We start from the raw sequence: 17212 nt of genomic DNA on the forward strand, positions 1-17212 counted from the left end.
CTCCCTCACCCCACGCTCTCGGGCGTTAGGGGTCTGGAAACGAGCTCCCCCGCGGGGGAGGCACGCTTGACCGCCGGGGGACACTTTGTCCCGACCTCGTTCCGCCGTGGGTCGGCGGAGGAAAGGGGTCCCCCTGGGCGGGCCACGGCGCGCGGAGGAGAGGCCGCGCGAGGGAGCCGCCGGGCAGGGGCGAGCGCGGGCCCGAGGGCGGGGCGGGCGCGGGGCGGGCGCGGGAGGGCGCGAGGGGGCGTGGGCGCGGCGGCCCGCGCACCCCGGCGGGCCAGGGGGAGGGGCGCAGGCGGGAGCGGCGCCTCCCGCCCGGGGTGAGCGGCGCGCGCGGCAGCCCCGCGGCACAGAGCGCGGAGCGGGGAGCGCGGGCCGGCGGCGGCGGCGGAGGCGGCGGCGGAGGCTCGGGGCGCGGGCGGGTGGCGCGCGGCGCGGCTGCCATGGGCGCGCACTGACCGGCGGTTCGGCGCGGACTTCCTCGGCGGCGCGGAGCTCCCTGGCTGGCGGTGCGTCCCCTCGGTCACCATGAAAGGTAGGGCGGCGGCGGGCGGCGGCGGGCGGCGGCGGGCGGCGCGGGGCTGCGGGGCTGCGGGGCTGCGGGGCTGCGGGGCTGCGGGGCGCGCGGGGCGGCGGAGGCGCAAGCCGCGCTGCGCGAACGTCCCCCGGGAGCTGGGCCGGGGCGGCCGCGGCGCGGGTTGGTGCGTGCACGCGGGGGGCGCCCCGGGGCCCGGAGCTGGGCTGGCGGGAGACCCCGGTGGTCGGGGTTCGCGAGCGTGCGAGCGTCCCCCTCCCTCCCCATCGTGTCTCCGCAAAGTACTTTGGAGTCCCCAGTCGTTGTTTACGGATTCCAGTTCCCAACTTTCTAATTGGAAAAACATGCCGGGGAGAGTGGAGGCATCCTCCTTGCCTCCGGCCGGTTCTCGGCTCCGCGGCGCTCGCCGCTCCGCTCCGGGTCCTCCCCCCCGGCGGGTGCTGTTTGCCCGTCCGAGAAGTCGACGTGCCGCCGGCCGGGCGTTTGCTCTCCGGGCGCCCCCCGCGCATCTGGCAGTGATTAGGTGCCCGCGGAGTTCAGCTGGCTCGGGAAGGGCGCTTGGCATCTTTGTCCACCAGACCCACCGACTGGGGAGAACCGCCCTCAGCCCCGCGTCCCTCGCACGTGCCCGCCCGTGGAGTTGGTGTGCCCACGTGTGTTCAGAGGTGACCCAGGTCGCGGCCTTGGCCGTCTCCTGGGCCGGTTTAGGGAAGTGTCCATGTCACCGCACCTTTAAGCGGAATCACCAGGAGAAGGGCTTTTGCAGGGCAGCCCTCTGCTTATTAGAAACAAGGAGATTGGTCAGCAGAATTCTGATTTACATGGGAGATAAATAATTGCAACAGAGGCATCAAAGGGAAGCGTCCAGGGATGGGCTGCAGTGGTGTTTACACAAGGTTCCAGTTTCTAGTCTTGTGCTGGGATAACACGTTTCAGACCCCGCGCGGGCCGGGCTCGAGGGAGGGGGCTGGGTGCGAAATGCCATCTGACCGCTGCGACCAAACTTCCACCCGCCAGGGACCCTGCCATGCGATCGCTTTGACTTGCTAGGACTCTGTCCGAGGGAGGGGCCCCGGGAGCCCCACACGTTTGGAAAGTAACTTTTGCCTCTGGGTTTCTGTGAAAGGAAGTTGTCGCTGAATTATCCCGAGTGGTAATGTCCTACCAGTTAGCTTGCCCTTCCAGGAGTTTCCTCATCAGGAGACCCTAGGAAAGGCAGGGCCAGGTGAAGAGTGGCCCTCCCCAGAAGAGTAACGAAAGATGGGATACACTTTCCTGGCTAGGGAATTGCAAAACCCAGTGGTGTGTGTTCCTTCTTTTTCCACTCAGTGTCTCTTCTCTCATTTACATTTTGGGAAGCACTCACTTTCCTTGGCTAGCACGGATGAAAGGATCCTCCCAGAAAGGAAAGAGTTCACATGCTACACGTTACTTTGGGGCTCAGGTACCATCATTTTAGCCAGAGGTTAATCTTCTCATTGCTGATCATTGCTGAGGCCAGTAGTTTGTTTGTTTTAAGGTTTTACTTATTTATTCATGAGAGACAGAGAGAGAGAGAGAGAGAGAGAGAGAGAGAGAGAGAGGCAGAGACAGCAGCAGAGGGAGAAGCAGGCTCCATGCAGGGAGCCCCATGTGGGACTCCATCCCGGGTGTCCAGGATCACGCCCTGAGCTGAAGGCCAAGCTAAACCAACCACTGAGCCACCCGGGCTGCCCTGAGGCCAGTAGTTTTTGAATTGTTGGAGAGATAAGCTAACTGCTCACTCCATCAGCTCCTGTGTAGATTCCTGAACCCTGAAAATCTTATATTTTTTGACTGAGTAAATGACCGTTATTGCAATTTGGGTATTTTTCAGTATTAATTCAAATCTGCCATGGAAGACATGCCTGAAAGTCCTAAATGTGTATTTGTGACATTTAGTCTGCATTCTGGACCAGCTTGCAGACCCCCTGCCTCACTGCTTACCTTCTGTGATCCAGGCGCTGCTTACTGGCCCCACATACCTTCTGTCCCAGTGGGGGAGGAGCAGTAAGGGACTGATGAATTCCAGAGTAGACTACTCACTTTGAAGGTCACTTAAAAGGTAATATTCTGTAGGAATTTTGCTTACCAACTATTGCCATAAAGTTACATTCATTTATCTGATTAGTGAAATGGGGAAGAAAGGGGACAGCAATCATTTTATAGTGCCTACTAAGTGCCAGCGACTGTGCTATACCCTGTATAAGCACTCTAACAGTTAATTTTCTCAACAACACTATGAGGTAGGTATTTTAACTATACATTATAGGTGTGGAAACTGAGTCTAGAACAAATAAGAACTGGCAATCAGGAGTGTGGTAGGCACTAAAGACAAGCTTTGCCAGTTTCCCTGTGTTGCTTGGAAAGACCTAGGACACCAGTTTTGATAACTTCCGGTGTAGACCAGAAGAAAAGTAAATAAATCTTAGACAACTGAGTGGCCAAGTAACCCACAGTTGGTGCAGCAGCCAGGAAGAGGGTGGATCTGAGAAATTGGACACAAGCCCTCTAAAGCCAAGCACAGAGTATATTTCTAGCCAAAGAGGAAAGCTGCCTTTACCAAGTAGAATTATTTTGACAATTTGCCATTAGGTAACCAACCCAAAGTTTTCTTTAACTAAATTAACTAATTTAGCTTAAGAAAGCCAATGTTTCATGAGAACTTAATTTCCTTAAATAATAGAGGCCAATGACAAGCCTTGCAAATGCTTAAAGTATTAGCTTAAAACATTCTTTTTTTCCCCAAGATTTTATTTATCTATTCATGAGAGACAGAGAGAGAGAGAGAGAGAGAGAGAGAGAGGCAGAGACACAGGCAGAGGGAGCACGCTCTTCGCAGGGAGCCTTATGTGGGACTCGATCCCAGGTCTCCAGGATCACACCATGGGGCTGAAGGCAGCGCTAAACTGCACCACCCAGGCTGCCCTTAACTTAAAACATTCTTTAGACAAACAGAAAATTAGTGGACATCCTAGAAGTTGCAGAAGATTTTTTTTGCCAAAGCAAAAATTACCTTCTTCACGAGTCAGACACCTTTATAAGGTACCATTTGACTTTCTAATTCTGATGTTTCAACCTGGATCATGGCCTGTGTAATAAACCTGGCTTTTGGAGGGTAATTCCATATCTGCCATAAGCCACACAGCGCCACCTATCTGTTGCATTCAGCAAATATTTGTCTCTGATTTCCTCCCTCTCTGGAATCACAAGTACAAAAATAATGACATCATTATATATTTTCCAGAAAAGAATTACTTGCCTTGTTGCTGCAATACTTGCAGCCTTCCAAACTGATTAAAACATGAAGTTGGTTTTAATTTCTAATTAGCTGTGCCTCTCCACAAATCTTATGGTTTTGGATAAATATTCACATTTTTTCCTGAAGGAATCTAACTCCTCCAGAGTTAGGTGTGCCATTATTAAATCACATTTCTAGTTCTGAAAGTTGGGGATATTGGTAAGGTTTAAAGCAGCAGCACTTGTTGCCTGAGAGATGGCCAAAAACAACCATCAGCACACAGGACCACAGAGGTCCAAACCACTGTTCTAATTTAACACAGAGAAGAGATTGGTGCCATCAAAACATAGTATTCAGCTGCTTATTTTCATGCGCTTGTATATAAACATTTCTGAAATACTGTTGGCAATAATACTTTAAAAATGCACTGGTAAGCAGTCTACATCTATTGCTGGTTGTTTTTCTGGACTCGTGGACTCCTTGCTTTACCACTGTCTCTAAGATTTCTTGTCCTTAATTGGGACACATAAACAAGTGTGTGAGGGTGACTGCATTGAAAGTATCATGTTTTATGAAAGGGACTGGAAACAAAATGAGGCCTTTTTCCCTTCACTGATTAGAATTGGGGCTGGCCTTCCTTTGGAAGGTAAATTTACAATCTAATTATGCTTTTGACTTTTTCATTAGTTTGGGGAATCTTAACATTCTTAATCTGAGGTTTAATTATTGCTAAGTATAGATCTTTCCTGTGGTCTCCACAATTTCCCAAGATTGTTCCCATGTCCCCTCCCCTCTGCCTTTACCATTGCAGCTCATCCACTGATAATGGAGTGACTGGGAAAAGCTGGCAGATGATAACTTTTTTTTTTTAAGATTTTATTTATTTATTCATGAGACACACACACACACACACACAGGCAGAGACACAGGCAGAGGGAGAAGCAGGCTCCTCATGGGGAGCCCAATGTGGGACTCAATCCTGGGACACCAGGATCACGCCCTGGGCCAAAGGCAGGCACTAAACTGCTGAGCCACTCAGTTCCCCCAGATGATAACTCTTAAGCAATAGCATAACTAGGTGCCTGATTTTCTGAGTTAACACTTAAAATAGTATTTTATTTTTTTGAAGATTTTATTTATTTATTTGGGGGGCGGGGGAGAGAGAGAGTGCCAGTGAGCAGAGGGAGAAGCAGATTCCTGGCTGAGCAGGGAGCCAGATGCCAGACTTAATCCTAGGACTCTGGGATCATGACCTAAGCAAAGGCAGATGCTTAACCGACTGAGCCACCCAGTTGCCCTATGCCAAAGTAAGTCAAATGGCCCTCGAACTATGCATTTTCAGATGGGAAAATAGGTATTTAAATTTTATGATAGAAGAAAAGCATATTTCAGCTGGAGTAACGCAACATATGAGTAATCTCTCGGGGCAAATCTGACACGTGTCTCCCCAGGGCGGGTAGGAAGGATGAGGTCTTGGGAGAGGAAGCCCAGAGCACAGCCTTCCTGTGGCAGCATGTGTCTGTGGTGCTTTGGAACTTCAGCTGGTGAATCAGGGTGGGAATAATCAGGTGGGGGTGGGGGATAGGATTCTAGGTCTGGCAGGTAATCATCTGTGAAGAGAGTCTGCCCCCACCATGGGCCAGATTTGCCAGGCTGGTTCTGGCCTCTCCATCTTCTGCCATTCCAGAGTTCCTGTCTATGGCCTGGAGGCAGGGAACAGGGTCATGTGTTGGAAGATAAATGCCAGGGCTGAAGTTGATCTGTAAACCATGCTTTATGCTCACAAACAACTACTCAGGTGTGACTCATGCCCGCTTAATATGACCACTTATTATTTTTCTCTCTAATAATAGCTAACATTTATTGAGCACCTGCCAAGCCAACTGTTCTTATTTTCTCCATTTTACAAATAGGAAAACTTAGGCTCAGAGAAGTGCAGTTACTTATAAGGACACCAAGCTAGTCACTGGCAAAACTGGTATTCACACTCAGTCTGACTCTGGAATTCACATGTTACACCTCTAGCTTAGACTCCTTCCTAGCCAAGTCTTTGTATTTCCACTCAATCAACCCATCTTTGTTATGTACCTACTCTGTGCTGAGTTCCACTAGATGCTAACTGAGCAACACAGAGAAGGTTCTGTCGTCTGGACTCAGACCTATAATAACCTGGCATCAGAGATCTGAAGAAATTAATGTGCTTTTTCAGCCAGCCACTAGAGGAGCCTCTCCAGACAGAAACTTTTGCAAAGATGAAGAAAATTCCAGGCTCATTGCAGTATGTAGAGTTGATCTTTGGGGAGGTTTTGCTTATGACTGATTAAATGATGTGAATGGCCTACTGAAGCTGGCAACTCTGAAAACAGCCTCTGCACTACAGTCTTGCTGACAGGTTTGCCATGAGGTTTGTCATGAGATAATGAACATTGTCAGAAGTGCCATTTTCAAGAATAGACTATAACCAACAGTATATGATCAGTTAGAAAAATAAAAATAAAACAGTAGTAGTGGGGGTAGGAATAAACATTTTGAGGAAGGGATAGGGAGAGATAGACATTCTTCATAGAATATATTTCACTCTTTACTGCTGACAACACAGTTTCTAACCACACCAATGAAGCTCAAGGGAAGTAACTTTTCAATCAGGCAGTGATTTGATTTCTGTTTAATTGAATGATATTTGAAAAGCCCAGACCAATACAGGACCTTGCAGCGATCTTGCTGATTGCTTAAGGGACCTTTGTAATTAATATGGCGGTGAAAGGTAATGCAAACAGAAGTTAGTAGTCCCAAATTAAGCTGCCAAAGAGCTAGCCCCTGAATTTATCATGCATATTCAATCAGTACTCTTTAGAACATAAAGGAAATGTGTTTTTCCACGTGGGAGAAATTTTTTAAATTGAGTAACTTTATTGGATTTGGATTTATTAAATACGACTCCTTTATGCTTCCTAAATGGTTTGGGAACCAGTATCAGTATCACATGAGGTCATATTCACTAGCTTGAGAGATTGGACATTTGACATTCTGCCTAACTTGTCTTTGGGTTTTGTGGAAGTAGTTGCACTTCTTTGGACCTAAGTCACTTCCTTACAATATAAAATGTTAGGGCAGCCTGGGTGGCTCAGCGGTTTAGTGCCGCCTTCGGCCTGAGCCTGATCCTGGAGACCTGGGATCGAGTCCCGCGTCTGGCTCCCTGCATGGAGCCTGCTTCTCCCTCTGCCTGTGTCTCTGCCTCTCTCTCTCTCTCTCTCTCTCTGTGTGTGTCTCTCATGAATAAATAAATAAAAAACTTTAAAAAAATAATAAAATGTTAGAAAAACTAGATGATATTTATGTAACTTATTCACAGGCAAAATAGTTCACTTTATTAATTGATAATACATACTTTAATTTTACATTTCATAAAATGTAATTATACATAGTGATCCCCCGAGCTGAACCTGATAATTTTAGTGTGGTGGCCAGGAGTATGGGCTGTGAAACCAGAGGGCCTGGTAACCACATGCAAATTACCTAACCTCCCCTGGGGGGCCTGGCTTCCTTATCTGTCAACTGGGGAATAGTAATGGCATCTACCCAATTCCAGTTTTGCTTGCTTGTTTGTTTGTTGTTTAGAGGATTAAATAGATTAGTATAGATCAGTTGTTTAGAATGCTGTCTAGTTTTTAATGAAAACTCAATAATTAGTTTTCGTTATTTTAATACTGTGTTCATTTCATTAGTTTTCATTTCACTTTAGTTATTTTAATACTGTGTAATTGTAACCTGCTGCTTCCTCCAGGCAGTAATATAATTGCCAGTTATGAACCATTTAAGTTAATTGAGTGATACAATATATACCATGAAGAATAGAGTTCAGCTTTGAAAAGAAAGTAATTTTCAAATTACAAATGTGTTAAAACTGACCTCAGGGATAGGAGGAGCTGTGCTCCTCTATATAAACAGTGCTCACATTGGTCTACCTCTAGCTGTTCTCTTTGTGTTCTTGTCATCATTGTAATGTAGTAAAAGAAAACAAAAGAAAACAAAAAAAACCCCAGCCCTACTGAAAATACAGGGCCCATGTTTATAGTGAGTTTATAATTCTAGCAAAATCATACAATTTTCTTATTTATGACAGTGGTAGAAAATGGATTTCATATTTGTAAATACATTTGATTTGCTAAGAGCACTACTTTTCCTGGAACACCATTATTCAGGTGCCTGCTGAAAATGATCTAATATTTTGGAGGATTTGTATCTCAAATCCAGTGTCCAGTTTTATCCAGTAAAAATATGATATCAAAGAATGAAAACATAAAACAGATTTGTCTCTAAAGAAGAATTAGGGCAGAGGTATGTGTGTGTATATATATATATATATATTTTTTTTTTTTTTTAAACTGTATGAGATTATGTCTTTCACTACTAGTGTTGGTTACCCATTAAAATGTCATATTTTCATTTTATTTAGGCCACCAAATCCTAACTAAGCTTTCATTTGTTCTTTATTTAATATATTATTTAAGTATATTTAAATATTCTTAATATTAAATATATTCAAATATTAGTTTAGTATATTATTGAGATATATTTAAATGTTTAGTATGTATATAGCCTGTTCTCAAGGAGCTTGCAGTCTGGTGGGCAGGGTAAGGCTTATGCATAAACTAATCTAAGGTAAAATGTGAAGTGTCCTATTTGAGATTCAGATAAATGTTGCCAGAGGACACAGGAGGAAAGGGCAACCTGGCTGAAGACAGGGATGTTTTCGTTTTGAGCGACAATGCAACCTGATTCATTATCTTGAATCAGAGTTCGTATTTCAGATTGCATTAATCTAATTGTAACTGAAGAGGCAGATGGTGCATCTGGGCACCCCAAAACCTTGAAGTATGACATTTTAGTGTGGGAAGTAAGAGAAAATTGAAGTTTTCTCAAACTTTGTCTTCTGAGCTCAATGTTGATCTATCATTTATAATTAATTATAATGTATTACTTTGGCATAATTGTTTGGATAACCTAAAGTTTAATGATTTCAAAACAAAACAGATTATTCAGTTATTTATTTGGGGAAGGGTAACAAAGAGTAGTTATTTTTTTGTGAGCCTCCAGAGAAATGGATAGCATTCTTTTTTTCTTGACAAATGACCCATGTATGTGAGGCCCTTCCAGAGCCCTTATAAAATTTGAGGCAGTGATTCATTTTTCTCTGGACTTTCTTATTCTTAACCTGACCAATGTGATTGGATGAGGGGGTCCTTCATAAAACAAAGGGAAGCATGCCCTCTCCCCTGTAGTTACCCATGAATGGTTGATGTGGCGATCAAGGTTTTAAGTGTCTTATTTATTTCTTTTTAAGTTGTTGAAGTTGGCTCCTGAGGGAAATCTGATTTAGCCCCCACTACCAATTTAGTGGTAAAAGTAACAAAAAAAATAACTTCTATTTTGTTGGACTATAAAGGAAGGAAAAAGGAATTATTATCTCTCTTTACCCTTCAGGTAAGTATCTGCTGTTTTTACAAGCTTCAGAATTATAAGTTGTGCCAGAAATTGGGATCATTTTATATGTACAATATTGACTTTAAAAAACAAAACAAAACAACTTATGCCATTGAACCAAAAAGTGATCCCATTGTTGCAAAACATAAGATGTGAAAAGCAGCTGAGTAATCAAAATAAATCTTTGTAATATTTGGAATAATTTACAAGTACTTAAATTCATACAAATTCCTTTATCCATTTGGGATGGGGTAGGAGGAGGCCTAGAAGGCCCATCAAAATTATCCTGAACCTCGGTGTTTTACTACTCTGCACTGAGCTCATTCACTTGCAGAATACCTAGCAACTATGGCCCAGAATTGCCAACAGGGCAAAGCAAACTATGCAAGGGGGCACATAAGGTTTTATATTTATGAAGCTAAGAAGTCAGGGCAGATAGCACCAGTTCGGCTCCTAGGGCTAAATCAAGGTTAGAGAATGTCTGTCTTCAGTTTTTATAGCTCAAATTCACTAGATAAATCTTTTTAAGTATCAAATAGATACTTTAGTGCCAGTCAGCTACAGCCCAAAGTGAACCCACCCCACGTATTACTCTTGCTAATCAAACTTCCCTGCTGCTGTTCTCTCCAGAGGCTCACTTCAGACTGGAGCTTTTTTTGTTGTTGTCGTGTTTTTGTTTTTGTTTTGAAACTCAATCATTGGGGCACCTGGGTGGCTAGGTCAGTTGGGTGTCTGACTCTTGATTTTGGTTCAGGTCATGGTCTCTGGATCGTGGGACTGAGCCCGCACTGGGCTCTGCACTCAGCATGGAGTTGTCTTAGCATTCTCTCCCTCTCCCCCAGCTCGTTCTCTCTCATTCTTAAAAAATAAAAACATAAAAAAGAAACTCAATCATTAAAATAGCTCCTACCCCAACCTGAAGCTATGCTGTATTTCATGAACATTCAAATTCTGTGGTACGTATTTTGTTCCTTAAAGCAGAGTAGCTGCTGTTGCCACCTCTACCCCCCATACTTAAAAAGAACCCTCCTATATCTATTAAGCACCCAGTATGTGCTGAGTGTTTCCCATGTATTGGTTCACTTTTGCCTCCCAGCAATGTGTGAGATAGGAAATAGTGGTCCCATCTTACGGAGGAATGAGAGGCAGCCCTGAGTTTATGTTGCCAGAATGAGGTGTAGGCAGTGTTCAAACTCAATCTTAACAATTTGAAAGCCCAAGCTTTACCAGTGCAACAGTCTAGCTTTAAGAGAAGAGTCCTCCAGCACAGTAGTACAGCAGTGTCTAAGGGGTTGTCCAGAGTCCTCTGCACCCCAGGTGACACTCTGTGTAGACCATGTTTCCCACAGATTAGTAACTCCATGAAAGCACCTCCATGTAGCCCTGGCCAGTGGAGGGTGACTGTAGTTCTCAGGGGTCCAGATGGCACTGGGTATTTGGCTCCAGGGGTGCAGGGGCACTTTCTCCTTTCCTCACCACTCAGACCTACTATAATTGGTGGTGGTGGTGGTGGTGGTGGTGGGAACTCAGGAGGACAGCTTGCAGGAATGCTCCCAGCAGAGCATGTCTACCAGCTGGTTTGGAAGCAGTTAAACATTTTAACAACCAATGGGACAGTACCATTTTGTTCTAACAATGATGGCTTTGCAAGACCTGGGACCGCATTGAGGTGGAAACAGCACAGAGCGCCGATGGACACACATGTGGACAGCATCACCAAACTCAGCTTGAAAAAGAAGTCTGAGTTCAGCCAAGCCTCTGTCCACGGTCCTTCAGCCTGGCTCCTAAAAAAGTCTGAACTTGTTCTGTTCAATTTGGCATTTGCCAGAACCTACTCTGTGCCAGGGATTTAAAGCTGCAAGCCCAAACTTCGTATTCTCTTGCTTCAGGCTGAACTCTTCATGCTGGCTCTTTGAGGCAGGGTGCACCTTGGACCTTTGGACCTTTTCCTGGTCATCAGCATCTGTAGGATATGCACATTTTCATTTTTGTCTACCTGACTTTTATCTTCCACCCACATTCCTTTGTTTTGTTTGCTTTATTATTATTATTTTTTTATCAAAGACAGAGATGTACATAGTTTAAGGAGTCAAATAATATTTATTATGAATGAGATTTATTATGAAAAACAGCAGTTTCCTGCCTGGCCCACTTTCGTTTCATCATTTTCCAGTACCCAGAGGCAACCTCTTAAGAACATTTTTAGCATTTTCTTTTGGCATTTACTTTCTTGCAGTTATCTACTGATGCCTAACAAACCATCCCCAAACCCTGCAGCTTAAAACAACAGTTGTTTATTTATTCAAGATTCTGTGATTCGGGCTGGCCTCTGCTTCCCGAGGTGTTGGCCAGGCCAGCCGGCCTCAGCCCTATGGCTGGGCATCAGCGGGGCTGCTGGAATGGCTTCCTTCCCATCATTGTCTCTCGTCCTCCAGAGATCTCTCTTCTGGGGGGCCTCCAGTCTGGCACGGTAGTCAGACATTTGACATGGTACTGGCTGTGAGGAGGGTGAAAACAGAAGCTGAAAGGCATCTCATGCCTGGTTCCTGAGGTCACCCACTGCCACTTCTGGCAAATTCCATCAGCCAAAGCAAGTCATAGGGTCTTCCCAGAGTCAAGAGAGTGGAAATGGACTTGCACATGGAGAGATTTGGAAAGAATTGTTGGTAGCCCTTTATGTAGACAATCTTCCTCAGCTCCTCATCTTTAGTGACATGCTTAAGGTACTTCCTCCTCTTCTTATTCCTATTATTACTACCATTATTTTGAGTTTAGGCATCATATACTGACTTCCCTTTATAGCAGATAAGGATTTAGTTCTTACCCTTCATTTCAGCCTTCTGTTGCAGATCGTCCCAATGTAGTCACATCACAATCTTGATTAAATCTGTTCAGTGTTGGTATAATGGTATAAATGCTCTTCACAGCTGACTCTTATTTCTTTCTTGCATAACTTCTCTTCCTCTGGAGTTAGTAATCCTCTTGCTATTTTGTTTGGTTAGCTTTCCATGCATGTATACATCATCATTCATCCCAGAGTCTCTTCCACTCTCCTAAATCTCTACACATATGTTCACCTGTAGGAGATATTCTCTCATCTCCATCTTTTTGAAGAAATCCTCTGTGGAACCTTCTGACCTCCTCAGGGTTAAGGTTAGATTAGGGTGTATACACGTGTGCATGTATACAGATACACATACACATCTTTATGGGTTCGTTCCTAATTTTAGTGGAATGCATTCTTTAATAATGTCTTGAGGAAAGTGTGCATGAGGGGTTTTGGGGGGATCTGTAGGTCTGAAGAGATCTTTATGTTACCTACTCATTCATTTGAGAGATTTCTGTGTAGGAAATAATTTAGCCTTAGAATTTTGAAGGCACTGATCTATTTTCTTTTAGTTTTGCTGTTGAGATGTGAGGTCATTCTTTTTTGTTTTTTCCTTGTAAGTAACATCTCTCTCTCTTTTTTTTCTTTTCCCCTGTCTGGAAGCTGTAGGATTTTCTTTTTGTCCTCAGTGTTCTGAAATTTTGTAGTGGTGTGCCTTGGAGCAGATCTCTTTCCCTTGTGCTGGGAAGTAATGGGCCCTTTTGCTCTAGAGACTGCTATCCTTCAGTACTGAAAAACGTTCATTTTTCCTCCAGTGGTTCTCTGCCTCTGTTCTTTTACCAGAAACACCTGTTCATTGAACAGTGGACCCACTGAATTGATTCTCTGAATATTTTTTGTCTTTACTTTTTTCTATTTATTTTCTGTTTTCTCCCTACTCTGGGAATATTTCAATTCTATTTCCCAACCCTTCTATTAAGTTTTTATTTTTGTGAGCATACATTTCTGAGAGCTTTTCCTTCTTTTTCTCTATGGTTCTATAATTATATCATCCTGTTCTTATTTTATGGGTGCATTGTCTTATCTCTCTAAGGATATTAGTGGTAGATTTAAAAGAAAAATTATCATGTCACATGATACGTATTTCCTCCAAATTTCTTTATCTGGTTTCTTTATTTTCATTTTTGTCTTTTCATATCAGAGGTTGTGTCAGATATCTGGTGTCTTCTTGTCTGTAGGAGCAGGATATTAAAGGTTAATTAGAACCCCTCTTGGTGGGATTTTGGAACTGTGGCTGTCACTCGAGACTGAACTGGCTGGGCTATTCCACTGGGGACCTCCTAAAATCAGAATCATTCTTTGTTTTTCTCTTAACTGGCCAGATTTCCCAGGAAGAGCTGTCCAGGCTTTGGCCTAAAGGGTATAGGCCAGCTGATTGATTGGGGGAGAGGACATTCAGTGGATACACTTTGTTTTCTCCTGATTCCACTGCAGTCCCCTCATCTCGGCCATTCCCAGTGTCCCCTAGACAAGAGATCTTTTGGTTTTTTACTTTTCTGAATAGTAAATCTTAGACCTTCTGCCATAGTTGGGAAGGGCCAGTGACCTAGATTGGTGGGGGGGACTTGGGAGGTCCAGCTGCTTCCCCCCCACCACATATCACACAAACTATTCAAAGTGTATGAGTCAGTGGGTTTTTTGGTTTTATTTTGGTATATTCACAGGTTTGACACCCATAATTACAGTCAATTTTATAACATTTTTGTCACCCCCAAAAGAAATCCTATGCCCGTTAGCAGTCACTCCCATTTCCTCCCCCCCCCAAAACCTCCAGCCCTATAACCTTTCACCTGCTTTCCAACTCCATGAGTTTGTCTAGCGTAGACATTCAGTTTCATAGATAGAGTCATACAATATGCAGTCTTTCACAACTGGCTTCTGTTACTTAAATGTTCTCAAGATCATCCCTGTTATAGCGTGTGTCAGTGCCTCATTCCTTTTTATCATTGAATAATCCCCCATTGTATGGATCTGTGCTAATTTATCCCCTCATCATTTTGTGGACATTCAGGTTGTTTCTACATTTCTCTGTTATGACTAATGCTGTGACAAATGTTTGCATGCAAGTTTTTGCGTGAACCTGTGTTGCCATTTCTCTTGGGTGTGTGCCTAGAGTGGAATGGCTGGATCATACGGTGTCTCTTTGCTTAATATTTTGAAGAACTGCCAGACCATTTTCTAAAGTGGCTGTACCATGTCGCTTTCTCACCACTAGCACATAAGGGTTATGGTTTCTGCACATCCTCACCAAAACTTATTATCTTTTTGGTTATAGTCAGCTGCTTCTTTAATGTATGTTCATTCTGTCCTCCTATTTGAGCCTTACCTTGATTCTCCTTCAGGAGTGACCTGTGCCCCAAATTCCTTAGCCCTTCCAGGATTCTGTGGTGTAAAGCATTGCCTCTTAGCTTTTCTGCTGCTAGCCCAGGATTCGGTTTCTTGGGTCTGGAGGGTCAGTGACCACCATAGTGTGGAAGTCAATGGCCTGCCTGTATTTGGGTCTTAGTCTGTCTACTCATAAGCTGCAAGACCTGGGGTCAAGTTATGACCTGAGCTTTAGTTTTCTCATCTGTAAAACAGAAACATAATGAATGGAAAGTACCTGACATATAGGAAGTATTAACTAAATATTAGTTCTCTTATCTTCCTCAAACATCTTTTTTCAAAAAGAAAAAGATTTGATCTCTTTCCATCAGGAATTTATCAGCTGGCAGTAGAGATAGACACATGTATAACTAATCAACTTAATTTTCAACAACTACTGAGCATCTATAATATGCCATCAATGTACTAGTTGCTGAGGATGGCAAGTTTCCTGTTTTCTATCTGGTGGCATTAAGAACCAGGAACTGGAATATAGGGCAGACAGGGGCAAGTGCTGTCATGTGGACACAAAGGGAGTGTAGGGGAAGGAGGGGTGAATTCTAACCACAGGGCATCACACACTTGATCCTCAAATTGATTGGAGCGTCTTCCCTTGAACTCATGGTACTCTGAAATAGCGAGGCTCAAAGAATCAATCAGCAACAGAAATCTCTTCAGCGTTCTCAATCATGAAACCTCTGGCCAGGGTGGTTCTGTGCCAGATACCAAGGAAGGTAAGAATAAATAAATAAATAGAAATCACATTTCAAAACAGGCAAGCATTGAACACCAATAAAAATTAATTTATTATTTAAAAAAAACAGGCAAGCAAAAGACAATATAGCCCATAGATATTGAAACAAAAATGCTGAAGTACAGCTGTGGAAGCCTAGAACGTATATGCCTATAGATATAAATCTCAAATTATTTTAAACTTGTTTTATTATTTTGTATGTTAAAGTTGTGTCTCCCCTGCTGGCAAACTGCTGCCATAAGCAGGAATCAAGTTAGGACCTCTGTAGGTAAGAACTTAGAGGCCTTACATCTGAGCCACATTCTTGCTTGTGTAGGGGTGTATGTAACAGCTGTGTGGCTTAGATGAGAGACAGGTTTTGAAAAGTGGCAAGTTGCTAGGGTGACTGGATATTCTCTAGGGAGAATATTGTTGAGATTATCGAGTCTACAGGCCCTCAGTTCTATGAAGATGGTCTGGGGTGCACTTAGCTTGGGTCTGTGAGGGCGTGAGGGAAAGGTTTTGAGAACAGAATACAACACCACATATCATGTCAGGCTTATTTGTCCTCAAACCCATCTGTCTGCCATGGTGGGCCAAACTGTTGTCTTTTGCCCTCTATAATGTTCTAAATTAGGAGCACCTCTCCTCTTCGGTCCTGGGGCTCGTGTAGCCTAATGTGGGTTGTCCCCACAGAACCATCGGCCCTGGCCTCTTTCTCTTCCTCTGGCTCCATTACCTGCTTGAATGGTCTGTTGGCTGCGCAGCTGGGAGAACGTGGCAGTGGGGTATGGGGGCCAGCTGCACAAGTGAATGGTAGACAAGTGTTACCTGACCAACTTCCCCCTGATTTCAAGGATAGGAGAAGAGAATTATAAGGTCAACTGGTGAAAACATGGAGTAAAACAAAGTTAAGCAAGTTTTTTTTTCTCTTTCTTTTTTTAAGATATTATTTATTTATTCATGAGACACACACACAGAGGCAGTGACATAGGCAGAGGGAGAAGCAGGCTCCCTGCGGGGAACCTGATGTGGGACTCGATCCCAGGACCCAGGGATCATGCCCTGAGTCAAAGGCAGATGCTCAACCACTGAGCCACCCAAGCACCCATTTTTTTTTTCAAGCACCCGTTTTTTTCTCTTTCTATGAGTCCTTCTCAGATCTCTGAGAGTTCAGAAACCATTTTAAATTGCCAAGAAAGGGCTATAGTATGCCATGTTTCCCAAATTCTCTTTTGTCCTCCAAAGGAAAAACATTAAGATTCATTTAAGATACTTCTCTGTTGACACCTTCCCTGATCATCCGAGGGAGATGTTACTTATACCCCTCAGGGCTCATGATTTTCTAGTTGTAGAGTTGGAGGAGACAAAAGTTCATATTCTTTAAGCAGCCGCTGTAAGAATCCTGATCCTTTTGGGATGAGGCTTAAGACAAGAAGCAGGAGATCCTCAAGTCTTACTAGGGTCACCTGGAAGGCCTTTGTTCTCTGATGGTTTGAGTATGTTAATTTAGAGACAGAGCTGAATTGCTTTAATAACAAAAATATGAGACATTTGAAGTTCCCAGGGAAATTTCAGGAAGGAGACAGGAGTCAGTTAGACTAAATGCTGCATGGGAAAAAGATCAGAAAGGAAAAAGAAAACAAACAAACAAACTAATGGTAGGCCTGCTGAAAAGGAGCTTTTGGGGGGGGAGAACAGAAATGTCTAAGGGGGAAATTGTAAGCTGTTTGCTATCAGCTTAACACAAACCACTCTTGTTTCCACTGTGGGATCCTTGGTGATGCCTCCTTGGTTCATGGCGTGTGTGTGTGTGTGTGTGTGTGTGTGTGTGTGTGTGTGTGTGTGTGAGAGAATAGTTCCTTCTGCAGATGTGGGTGGTGGTGGAGGGGCTGGAGCTGGCAGGGAAGCTGGTGTCTGGGTGGCACCGTTACCCCTGTCCATGTT

The 17212-nt window shown here is 44.1% G+C and overlaps 1 protein-coding gene across 1 annotated transcript in view; it reads left to right on the plus strand.

The window, feature by feature from the left end:
- The first annotated feature begins 333 nt into the window (after nucleotides 1-333).
- The window catches only part of COLEC12 (collectin subfamily member 12), a 184098-nt gene continuing 167219 nt past the window's right edge, over nucleotides 334-17212 (plus strand). The window contains exon 1 of the mRNA XM_072735054.1: nucleotides 334-538. Within this exon, the coding sequence (XP_072591155.1) occupies nucleotides 532-538 (7 nt within the window). The 5' untranslated portion in view covers nucleotides 334-531. The remainder of the gene's footprint in view (nucleotides 539-17212) is intronic.

This window comes from Vulpes vulpes, chromosome 13 (genome assembly GCF_048418805.1).
Source record: "Vulpes vulpes isolate BD-2025 chromosome 13, VulVul3, whole genome shotgun sequence".
NCBI lineage: Eukaryota > Metazoa > Chordata > Mammalia > Carnivora > Canidae > Vulpes > Vulpes vulpes.